Source organism: Acomys russatus, chromosome 7 (assembly GCF_903995435.1).
Source record: "Acomys russatus chromosome 7, mAcoRus1.1, whole genome shotgun sequence".
Classification (NCBI taxonomy): domain Eukaryota; kingdom Metazoa; phylum Chordata; class Mammalia; order Rodentia; family Muridae; genus Acomys; species Acomys russatus.
Window position 1 is genome coordinate 5,612,776 of NC_067143.1, and position 12,088 is coordinate 5,624,863.

At 55.2% G+C, this 12,088-nt stretch overlaps 1 protein-coding gene across 1 annotated transcript; it reads left to right on the top strand.

Annotated features, from left to right (window-relative positions):
* The first annotated feature begins 1,228 nt into the window (after positions 1-1,228).
* Positions 1,229-9,147, top strand: Ntn5 (netrin 5). The gene is made up of 7 exons (XM_051149687.1): positions 1,229-1,335; positions 2,334-2,984; positions 6,324-6,512; positions 6,695-6,844; positions 7,142-7,195; positions 7,547-7,627; positions 8,771-9,147. The coding sequence occupies exons 2-7, from the start codon at positions 2,360-2,362 to the stop codon at positions 9,145-9,147; spliced, it is 1,476 nt and encodes a 491-aa protein (XP_051005644.1). The 5' UTR covers positions 1,229-1,335; positions 2,334-2,359.
* Positions 9,148-12,088: the final 2,941 nt, after the last annotated feature.

Below are 12,088 nucleotides of genomic sequence, written 5' to 3' on the forward strand. Positions count from 1 at the left end.
GGCATGGCTGGCAGGGGTCCCTATGGGGAAAGCGTGGCTGCTGTTGGCTAGGGTTTGGGGTGGGCGGCGGTGTTGGATTCTGCGGGCTCTGCTTAGAGCTCCCGCCCAGAACCCCCACTAGCCTGAGAACAGCCTCTCTCATTCCTCCTAGAGCCCACCACGCGCTGCTCCTGCAGAAGAGTGTGGGATGGCTGACTACAGCACACTCTTTGCTTCTCCAGGCAGGTTTGACCAATGGCTGGGCCCCAATAGCCAGGTAGGAGATGCACGCCAAAGAGGAGAAAGCAGGGCAGGGCCCCTTATAGATCCCAGAGGCCCAGCAAGGCTGACTCTAGGCCGACGGAGCAGCGAGGTGGGGCCTGCCGTTAAGAGGAAGGCCCAAATGGGCAGGGCATAGTTTCTGCCTCTAACCCCAGAACACCGAGAACTCATAGCCTGCCTGGTACTTCATGGTATTAAGAGCCAGAAGGTGGGACCCTAAAATTGCTCAGCAAAAAAACATGCTCACATAAGGGGCTGGGGCTTAGGGGAGGCTGGCCTGCTTCATTCTGCATGCATAATGGCTTCAGACTCGGGGGTGGGTTGGGGGGCTTATGGCCTGCAAGGAAAGTTTCAGTGGGGCACAGGGTGGTGGAGTGCTCAGCCTCTGTGCAGATTTGGAGATAAGGGTTCACACAGGGGGCTCAGGAAAGCCCCAGGATTCCCAGTCCTACGAAGGGGAGGGTGAGAGACTGAGTCCTCTGGCTCCTAACATTCCCTGGACTCTGGATTTCTGGTTTCTAAGTGCCCCGGCATCTGGCACACAGTTATGACTCCTCCCATATTATGTCTGTCCTCCCATATTATGTCTGTCCTCCCATATTATGTATTCCCCAACATCAGCTCCCCCACCTGCTCTGAGGGTCTGAGCACTGTGGGGAGTGTGGGGATACGGATCCAGGCCTGAGATTTGGTGTAGCAGGTGGAGCCATTGCCCAGATAGTCCCAGAAATGTAACTGTGGGGTCCCAATGTCCTAAAGAAAGGCCAGGCTCTGTCTTCCCAGTACCCCAGGGGTCTGCTCTCCAACTCCAAGGTGTTGTTGGATTCCAGCTCCCACACCCTGTCCGTCCCTCAGCTTGTCCTCTGGCTGTACACCTGGACGGGAAAGGGTTAAGAGTGCAGGGCTGGGGTAAGTAGCAGAGAGGCTGGGGCTGTTTGGCGATGATAATCCCCCTCCGTGCCCAGGGTGTGGAGAACAAGGTTAGAACCCCATGTGGGAAAGACTTCCACTCTGCTTCTGATTTCCTGCCAGCTCTCCCTTCCCTCCTGGGCTTCTCACTGTCCTCAGACTTTGGTGAGTGTGTGTGAGCCTGCCTGCTCTTCCCTCCAGGCCTCAGAAGCCCCTAGCTTCATGCTATCCAACTCCATTGCAGGTGTCCCGTCCTCCGCCTGCCCTGCTACCCTCTGGCTCTGACCTGTGCTGCTTTCTGCTCCTCTTCTGTGTCAGGGTCCTCCCTCGCCAGGCGCGCCCCCCCACCCCTCCTCTCTTCCTTGACTCTCTTCTAGCTTTTCCCATGTGTGGGTCCCACTGCTTCTTCACCCACCTTCACCTGTCCCCAGGGCCTCTCCCACCCTCACCTCTCCCCAGGGCCTCTCCCACTCTCACCTCTCCCCAGGGCCCCTCCCACCCTCACCTGTCCCCAGGGCCTCTCCCACCCTCACCTGTCCCCAGGGCCTCTCCCACCCTCACCTCTCCCCAGGGCCTCTCCCACCCTCACCTGTCCCCAGGGCCCCTCTCCCACCCTCACCTGTCCCCAGGGCCCCTCCCACCCTCACCTCTCCCCAGGGCCTCTCCCACCCTCACCTCCACCCAGAGCCTCTCCCACCCTCATCTTTCCCCAGGGCCTCTCCCACCTTCACCTCTCCCCAGAGCCTCTCCCACCCTCATCTTTCCCCAGGGCCCCTCCCACCCTCACCTCTCCCCAGGGCCTCTCCCACCCTCACCTCTCCCCAGGGCCCCTCCCACCCTCACCTCTCCCCAGGGCCCCTCCCACCCTCACCTCTCCCCAGGGCCTCTCCCACCCTCACCTCTCCCCAGGGCCTCTCCCCTGGACACTGATGGATAACTTTAGGGTGTTAAGCTCTGGATTAGTTCAGGCAGAATTCTCAATTTTGCTTGCGTTCTTTCCCTCTGGGTTATGTAAACAGTAATTCTCCCCAGATGGAACTATTTTCCTCGCTTCAAGGCAGCTGGGGAGGGGGCTCAGGCAGGGCTAGGAGGAATGTGGGGTCCACAGGAATCCGCAGCAGGGTGGAGGCTGACTGACCCCCATCTGCCACCTCTGTCTGCAGGTGCCAGTTCTGCTGCAGCTGTGCCTATGGCCCTCGGCCTGCGCCTCTTGCTTCTCTTTAACCAGGCCACCTCAGACCCCTGCTATGATCCCGGAGGGCATCCTCGCTTTTGCCTCCCACCAGTGACCCAGCTGGTTGGCAAGGCAGCATCCCCCTGCCCTCAGACCTGTGCTCTTCCTGCAGACAGCCCTGGCCCTGACTGCAACGGTAGTCTGACACTGGACCTGAAGGGCTCCTTCCTCTTGACGTCTGTCACCCTGCGCTTCTGTGCCCCGGGGCCTCCAGCACTGGTTCTTTCTGCCGCCTGGGCCCCTGGAGGTCCCTGGAGGCCACTATGGCGCAGGCCTGCTTGGCCTGGGGCTCTGGGGGGCCCTGGGAAGGTAACCTTTCACTCCCCACCCGGCCCCAAGGCCAGGATAGTGGCCAGCTACCTCCGTGTGGAGTTTGGGGAGAAAGCAGGGCTGGTGACCACTGGAGTAAGAGGCCGCTGCCAGTGCCATGGCCATGCTGCCGGCTGTGCTGCTCGTGCCCAGCCCCCACGCTGCCGCTGCCGCCATCACACCACTGGCCCAGGGTGTGAGAGCTGCCGCCCATCCCATCGAGACTGGCCCTGGCGGCCTGCCACACCCCAGCACCCTCACCCGTGCCTGCGTAAGTCATGGGTCCTGCCCCCAGACCTTGCCACCATGTGGCCTCCTGGGAGAACATGCTTTGGGACCTTGTTCCAAAGCATGCAACGTGTGCTCTTCCCCTCAGAACTGCTTTTCCTTGCTCGCCCTCACATTGTGCTGGGACTGGTGTCCTTTCTCTGTTGCCAAGCTTATCAGACACACAGACACACACAGGAAACCTCTCAGGGACTGAAGAGATGCACTCACCAGATGTAACCATGTGACACCAACGGCAGTCCTGAGCAGAACATATCCCAGGACTGGGATGGAACTGGGTTTGGGCAAGGGTACGGGCAGACGTACTTCCTGACTCCTGGCAGACATGGCACTGTCTGAACAAGAGGACTGTAGCCATAGCTCACTTACACAGTCACTTAGTGTGACCTGATATGATGATGGACCCGTCCTGCCCAGTCCACAGTGGGTGCTGCCATACTAGGTGCCGCTGGACACAGTCAGGAGCAGCTTTATCAGATGGCCTGTCCCAATTTCAGCTCTTCTGCTCAAAGTTATGTGGTCTCAGGCAGGGGATCTGACTTCACTGTGCCTGTTTTCTTACCCTATAAATTGGGGACAGTGACAGCTCTATCCTCTTAAGGCTGCAGAGAAGACAGCGAGCCCTGGCGGCAGAGCTCTGTCCCTCCACACTGCTGAGCGCCTGCCATGATAACATACATTCCCAGGCAGAAAGGACAGCCTGGCAGGAACACAGAGCTAAGATGATTCTTGGGGACTTGTCTTCCTAGATGCAGCTTGGCCTCTCTTCTTCCAGCAACAAGGTCTGTGACCTTGGGGAAAGGTCTAAATACCTTCAGGCACTGGCAGACAGACACAGACAGTCACACATCCCTCAACTTTCTGGGAGACCAGTGTCCCAGCCATCTCTCCTCCACCACCCCAGGGAGCAGCAGGGGAGACTCACGTGTCCTGATGCTGGGACAGGCTTCATCAGGTCTTGGGTGCTAGGGAGCTTGTGTCCCTGAGTACGAGAGCAGCCATCCCAGTAAAGACAAGGGCAGCGCGGGGGACCTAGATAAGAGACAGTGACACACTTCTGTGGCTTTACAGATAAGGTGGCTTGATTATCTCTACCGGTCAAGTTGTTTCAGAAGGGTACTCTGGGTCAGAAAAAAGCTAAAGCGTGCCTCTGCAGCAGCACTGCCACAAAACCACCTAACGTCTTGGGAGAGACAGTAGAGAACCTTGCTGGATTGGGGTGTGTGTGTGTGTGGGGGGGGGTAACAGAGGCTCAGGGGAGGGACTGTCATTTTACAGCTGCCTCTGCTGTGATTCCTGCTCCAGGCAGCTGCCCACCCAGGCTCTCAGCCTCTAAGTCCAGGTCTTTCCACAGAGTGACCAAGCACTCTGCTTGAGCATCTCTCTGGGATCCCTGCTGCTAGACACACAGAGCCCTTGGTTTGTGTGGATGGGCTTTTTGGCTTAGGTTTTAGGTTTTGTTTTGATAGTGTCTCACTTTGTAGCCTTGGCTGCCTGGGACTTGCCATATAGAGCAGGCTAACCTTGAACTCATAGAGATCCACCTGCCTTTGCCTCCTGGGCTGGGATTAAAGGTGTTCCCACTATGCCCAACAGTTTATGTGGTTTTTAAGAACTAGCCAGGCATGGCAAAGGCTCTTCTGTATGTCAATCCTCAGTAGACAGAAGTAGGAAGATCGTTAAGTTCTAGGCCAGCCTGGACTTCACGAGCTGCTGTATCTCCCCCAACTAAACAACAAATATATGAAAAGTTTCCTAGTGTTGCCCCATTCAAGGGAAGGATGTGTAACCTGTTTTCCACACAGAATGCTGGGAAGGGACGTGGCTAGTACCCTGGTGAGCTTTGTGCTGTGTGGCTGAGGCACACCGGGTCCTCCGCAGACACTTATCAGGAGCTTCTTTCCTCAGCTAAGCTGTAGAACATCTTTATGGACGGCATCACATGTACTTTACAAGGAGGTTCTATGTCTCCCCCCCCCCCCTTTTTTTTCTTTTTTCCCTCCGATACAGGGTTTCTCTGTGTAGCCTTTACTGTCCTAGACTTTATAGACCAGGCTGGCCTCAAACTCACAGACATCCACCTGCCTCTGCCTCCCTGAGTGCTGGGATTACAGGAGTGCACCCAGCTCTCAATGTCTTTTTAATTTTTAAAAATTTTATTTTATTTTCTGTGCATTGGTGTTGGGGTGTCAGATCACCTGGAACTGGAGTTACAGACAGTTGTGAGCTGCCCTGTGGGTGCTGGAACCAAACCTGGGTCTTTTGCAAGAGTATTCTTAATCACTGAGCTGTCTCTCCAATCCGGTCTTTTTTTTTTTTTTTTATGTGTTCTGCCTACATGTGTGTCTATGCATATGTGTCCCTGGTGCCCAGAGAGACACGAAGAGGGCATCAGATTGCTAGACCTGGAGTTACAGACAGCTGTGAGCTGCCACGTGGGTGTGGAGAATGAAACCTGGGTCCAGCCAGCGCTACTAACCTCTGAGCTCACACTTCAGCCCCGAATTTCAATGTCTTAAGCCATATTTTGCACACAGAATTGAGTTAATTGTCACCAGGAAACTTCACCAAATTGTGCGGTTAATTAACTTATTAACTTGATTAGCTTAATTAATATGCCTAAAATAAACAACTCAGGGTTAGACTCTCAGAGTCTGAACCAGCACCAGCTACTGAGTCATGCTGGATGCCTCCTTGCCTCCTATGGACCTGCAGTTGGGTTAGACAGAAAATGCCGGCCAGGCGTGGTGCTGCACGCAAGTCATCCCAGCACTTGGGAGGCAGAGGCAGGCAGATCTCCAGCCTGGTCTACAAAGCCAGTCCAGGACAGCCAAGGCAACACAGAGAAACCCTGGGGTGGGGGGGGAGGAATTCAGGAAAATGCAAGCATTCAACAAGCCTGTGGGCTCTAGTGGAAGTTGTTGACAGAGCTTTTGTTTCAGGCTCCCTCCAGCTGCGCTTTACCTCTATGTGTCATTCCCCCACTACAGATGGGGAGGGGCATAAGTGGAAGGACTCACACTTTGGTACCTGCTGCCTAGTGCGTGTGAGCGCTATAGGCCTAGCACAGCCCCTTCAGGCAGAGGCAGGGGCTGTCCATTCTTTCAGTACTGTGACCTCCCAGAGGGTCACAGGCTAACTGGTGACCCCTGCAATGCCAGAATTAAGATCCCCTGGGAATGAGCCCAAGGCAGTCTCTAACTCCACAGACCTGCAGTCTTTGATGAGAACAGCATGGTAGGTAGGGAGAAAGCCGGGGATGGGAGACAGACCTGGCCCTAATGTGCCTGTGTGACAGTTTCTGACCTCATCTTGTCCCCAGCCTGCTCCTGCAATCAGCATGCCCGACGATGCCGATTCAACTCCGAGCTATTCAGGTTGTCAGGTGGCCGTAGTGGGGGTGTGTGTGAGCGGTGCCGCCACCACACAGCTGGGCGGCACTGTCACTACTGCCAGCCAGGGTTCTGGAGGGACCCAAGCCAGCCCATCACTAGTCACAAGGCATGCAGGGGTGAGTGTGGCCTGAAGGCAAGCCAAAGGGGAAAGGACACAGAGCTAGAATTCTATGTTGGCAGGTACAGGGGTGGGTGTGAGGGAGGAGGCTGGAGTCTAGACTATCCGGTTTGGGGAGTGGGACGTGGATTTTGTAGGGAGCCTGCTGGTCCCAAATATCTCATTCCTTTTGTCATGAAGCCTGCCAGTGCCACCCAATTGGAGCAACAGGAGGGATGTGCAACCAGACCAGCGGCCAGTGCGCTTGCAAGTTAGGGGTCACAGGTCTGACATGCAATCACTGTGGTCCTGGATACCAGCAGAGCCGCTCACCCAGGATGCCCTGCCAACGTGAGTCCCATAGCACACAAAGGCCTAAGTCCTGAACTGGAATGGGAGATGACGGTCCAGATTTCACTGGACAACTACAGTGTGTGGCTTTGGCTTTTGGGTGGCAGTTCTCTTCAGAGAACTCGGGTCTCAAACGACAGACTCTTCAATCTTGGAAAGAAGGCTGAGGTTTAGACTCCTTGGTCTTATGAGGGAAAGGGGTGGGTCCTGGGGAGAGTAAAGGATGGTTGCACCCTTGGGGGCTGGCATTGCTTGGATTCCTAGAGTTTAAGTTGAGTTTCTCCTATGGCCTGACAGGAATTCCAGAGGCAACAACCTCCCTTGCTCCCACCCCAGCTGTGTCTGGATCTGGTAAGAGGCCGGGGCAGACATTCTCAGCAGCAAGGGGCTCTGGGATGGGCTGGCTGGGTCCAGAGGGTACCCTGCCCTCCTCTGTGTTGTTGTTTTGTTTTGGAGGCAGAGTTTCTCTTGGTAGCCCTGGTGGAACTCCCCCTGTACACCAGGCTGACCTTGAACTCAGAGAGATCCACCTGCCTCTGTCTCAGGAATAATGGGATAAAAGGTGTGTGCCACCATACCTGGCCTCCAGCCCTCCTTGAGGGTGCGGAGAGTCCAGCTGTCTATGGAAATGGGGTGGGGAGATGAGCGGGCTGTGTGGTCCTGGCCACGGGAGCCCACTGCAGAGAGCCTGACCCTCTCCAGATCCACAGTGTCAAAACTATTGCCACGTCCCGGACACCAGTGTGCACATGAGCCTTCAGAGGTACTGCCAGCAGGATTACGGTAAGTGATGGGGGGCAAAAGGCCTGCCTTCTCCCTGCCCTTCCATTTTCTTTTCTTTTTTAAATATTTCTTTCTTTCTTTATTACATATACAGTGCTCTGCCTGCAGGTACATCTGCAGGCCAGAGGAGGGCACCAAATCACATTATAGATGGCTGTGAGCCACAATGTGGTTGCTGGGAATTGAACTCAGGACCTCTGGAAGAGCAGTCAATGCTCTTAACTGCGGAGCCACTTCTCCAACCCCCATTTTCTTATTTTAAATGGGAAAGGATGTTAGATCCTAAAGGAGTGTTGTCTGCCAGGACGTGACAGAACAGCTGACAATGGCGGGAGGCAGCGGAGAGGAATCCCCCTCCCCTCCCGTGTCTTCTTGTCCCCCACGCTCTTGCACGTCCAAGAGGGCATCATCCTGTCCTTCTGCCTGACATCTCTGAGTGACCTCTAGATCAGTAAGTTCTAGGTCAGCCTCAACATCTTATTGAGACCTTGTTGCCAAAGCAGCAACCCTGGAGCCCCGTGGCTACGGTTAACAGTAACCCCAAAAAGTTCCAGGCAGCATTACCTGAAGCTCTCGGGGTGCTCTCCCTGCCTCATCTCTGGTGAGCATGGCCCTGAAACTCCACCTCCTTAGCCACCCCCTTCTCAACCACAACCCTGAAACCCTGCTCTTCCTAAGCACCCCGGCCACTCACATGGCCCTTCCAACCATCATCCTGGACGTCTCTCCCACTCCACTAGCGTCCACCATCCTAGACCACACCTCATTTGTTCTGCCGGCCTCTCCTCTCCAGCGCCTCCCAACCTTCCCAAGGCAGTTAGTTCCTCGGGTTGTGGTGACCCCACCACCACCACCATCAAATTACTCTGTTGCTCACTCCGTAACTGTACCTTTGCTGCTGTTATGAATTGTTAAGGGAAATGTCTGCATTTTCCGATGGTCTTAGGCGACCACTGTGGAGGAGTCACTTGACAACCGCCACTCCCTCGGTGGTCGCGCGACCCACAAGTTGCGGGCCACTCCTCTAGACCCTGCCTACCCTTCGCCACCGCCACGTGGCAGTTGTCTTCTCCATCAGGCCAGCCCTCGCTCCTCAGGGCCAGCCTCCTCCCACTCACCTGACATGGTGGTGTCTTCTCGCAGTTCTGCACGCCCAGGTTTCCGCGTCCGAGGCGCCCTCCGTGGGCCCCGAGTGGTGGCGGCTGGCCGTGCACGTGCTGGCCGTGTTCAAGCAGCGCGCGAGGCCCGTGCGCCGCGGGGGCCAGGAGGCTTGGGTGCCCCGCGCTGACCTGGCCTGCGGCTGCCTGCGCCTGCGCCCTGGCGCTGACTACCTTCTGCTGGGCAGTGCTGCGGAGGGCACCGACCCCGCGCGCCTCGTCCTCAACCGCCACGGCCTGGCGCTGCCCTGGAGGCCACGCTGGGCCCGGCCACTGCGGCGACTGCAGCAGAAGGAGCGCGGTGGCGCCTGCCGCGGCCTTCGGCCACCCACACCGAGCCCTGAGCCCGGGGAGCTAAAGTGAAGAGGACGGTACAAGACAGGAGTCAACAGAGCCTTTGCCCTCGACGGTTTGCTTCCGCTACCGAGCCAATCAGAAGCTACAGCGCCCGTGACGTCACCCCGCACGTGCCTGCAAGCAACTTTTCCGGAAAAGGCGGGAAGCCTCGAGCCGGACTTTGGGGCCCGGAAGTTAATGCTTTGAAGTCTGTGAGCCTAAAGGTTACTTGTCACAAATAAAGTCTCATGCCTTGTGGTATTGTGTCTACAGGCCCCCCCCTGGTCCATGTTGGGGGGAGTCTTTAGGGGACAAATGAAGAGGACCTTGAGTAAATTTGCCAAGTCTAAGTATCTGGGAGAAAGTGGCGGATGTGCTTGGAGAGAAAGGACATCAGTAGACTCCCTGGGTTCTAGTTAGATCGTGTTGCTTGAGGATTAGCCCAAAGACAAGAGGCCCGGAATGGCCAGCAAAGACAAGAAACTTGACAAGGTCTCACATATGGTGGCGCACGCCTTTAACCCCAGCACTTGGGAGGCAGAGGCAGGTGGACCGCTGTGAGTTCAAGGCCAGCCTGGTCTACAAAGAGAGTCCAGGACAGTCAAGGCTAACACTGAGAAACCCTGTCTGGGGGGGGCGTGGGGGGGCTGCCACTTAGATACTGTATTATTCTGATGGGCCACAAGACAGTCTCTGCAGCGGTGGGGGGGGGGTGGGAGGGAGTGGGGGACAAGGACACAACTTTGAATATCATCTGGTCTTGAAATATTAGTGGCACACCTCAACACTTAGGAGGTGGAGGATCAGGAGTCCAAGGAGTATCTAACAAGTGCAGTTTGAAGATAAAACCAATTAACGCATGTTAAAGGTTTGGGATAGGCCTGGCCCAGAGCAAGCACTGTATGAATTTACTGTTACTTGAACACCCAGAGGCCTCTCTCCCCCTGTGAGTGCTCTGATGAGTAGGAGGGCCTCACTGAAATCACAAGGAAGTGGGCTCTGAGGGCAGGGAGTGAGGGTTAAGGAAGTTCACGGGGCTGTGGGAATACCTGAGCTGCCAGAGCTCTGGCTTTGCCCCCTCCCATCGGAGACCCTGAGTGTAGGAGATGAAAGCGCAGAGCACGGCGATCCTTCCGTGTTCCTTGTGACTCAAACTTTGTTTCTAGCAGCCGAAGCAAATTGCTGTGAAATCCGCATCTGTACGGCTTGCCGACCAGGCCCTTCCCATCTCTCCCTCAAGGCGTCAGCCTGCCTGGCTGTGCACAGTAATAGAGGTGGCACAGGTGGCCACCAGACCTCAAAGGAGCCCGCCCCCACCTCACCAGCCTAGTCAAATAACTTCATTGTGGAAGTGGTGAGGGAATCTCCTGAAATCTATATTTGTTCTCGTAGAAATTTGCCTAGAAGAAAGGGGAGAGAGGGAACTCCAGATGGAGTGAAAACTTTTTTGAAAGATCCAGAAAATGGGCTGGGCTGTAGCTCAGCTCATAGAGTGCTTAGCCTAGCATGCAGGAGGCCCTGGGTTGATCCCCTGAGACCAGGTACGGTGAGAGATGCCTACAATCCCAGCACTGAAGAGTCACAAAGCAGGAGGATCACAAATTCATTCTCAGCTACATAATGAATTAGAGGCCAGCCTGGGCTGCAGGAGACCCTGTTCCAAAAGCAACAGCAAACTTCTAGAGGTTAAAAGCCTGGTGTAGAAGAGAGAGTCCAAGCCAGGTGTGGTGTACATCTGTAATCTCAGCACTTGGAATTCAAGGCTATACAGTGAGACCCTGCCTAAAAAGTATTTTTCACTGTTCTATAATGGCTTGAGAAAGTTGACACTTGTCCCATTTTCCAGAATTGGATTTTTTGTTTGTTTGTTTGGTTGGTTTGGTTTGGCTTTTGCTTTTCAGGACAGGGTTTTTCTGTGTAGCCTTGGCTATCCTGGACTCACTTTGTAGACCAGGCTGGCCTCGAACTCACAGAGATCTGCCTGTCTCTGCTTCCCAAGGGCTGGGATTAAAGGCGCACAGCTGCAGCCGTCACCACCACCCAGCTCACATTATAGAGTTTAAAATTGAAAGTTAGGGTGTTGGTAGGGCCACACTAAGAAGGTGTTAGTGAGAGTCATCCCCGCCTCTTCCAGACTCTTGGGCTATCTGTGACCCTTGGCTTGTGGTCATGTAATTCCTGTCTCTGCCTCTGTCTTTGCAGGAGTCTGTCTTAATCTTCCTGTCTTGGCTGTTAAGGGTATTTGTCCTTTGATGTAGGTCCATCTAATAATGAAGGGTGATGTCATCTCAAATAATAATGCCTCAGCATGGTGGCGCAGGATCGGCATCCCAGCCACACAGGCACACTGAGCGGGAGGATGGAAAGTTCACGGCCTCCCTGAACTAGAATGAGCTCAAGGCCAGTCTGAGCTATAAAGTGAGAAGCTGCCTTAAAAGAAAAAGTTCCAAAATGGCTAGAGGTGTTCCTTATCTGTGGTCTGCTAGTCTAGAATTCCCTAGCCAGGGTTCAACTGTAGAGCACCTGCCTAGAGTGCCCCAGCGAGCGGCTGCGGGTATGTGGCTCAGCTATAGAGCCCTTGCCTAGCATATAGAAAGCCTTGCGTTCAATCTTTGATAATGGGGGGTGGGGCAAACAACACCTTAATCACACATGCATCCCTAGATGCCGGGGTATGTCTTGCTTTAGCAGCAGATCGAACACTAGTCAGCCCCCCTCCCCCAAAGTAGGTGTCGCTCCCTTCTGACTTCTCAGTTTATCTGTGGAATAGGCTGATGCTGACCCCACACTATGGGCAGCTTCAGGCCTGACAGTGCTCCCGCTACTGTGCCTTCTCGGCTTGCTTTCCACTCCCTGCCTGCCTGCCCTATGCTTCATGTCACCTGGTCTGTGGCTGCACCCTCTCCTCTGCCTGTGAAGCTGTCCCTTGGTTTTGCTCTGTACATGGATGGCTTCGTGTGTAGTGTCC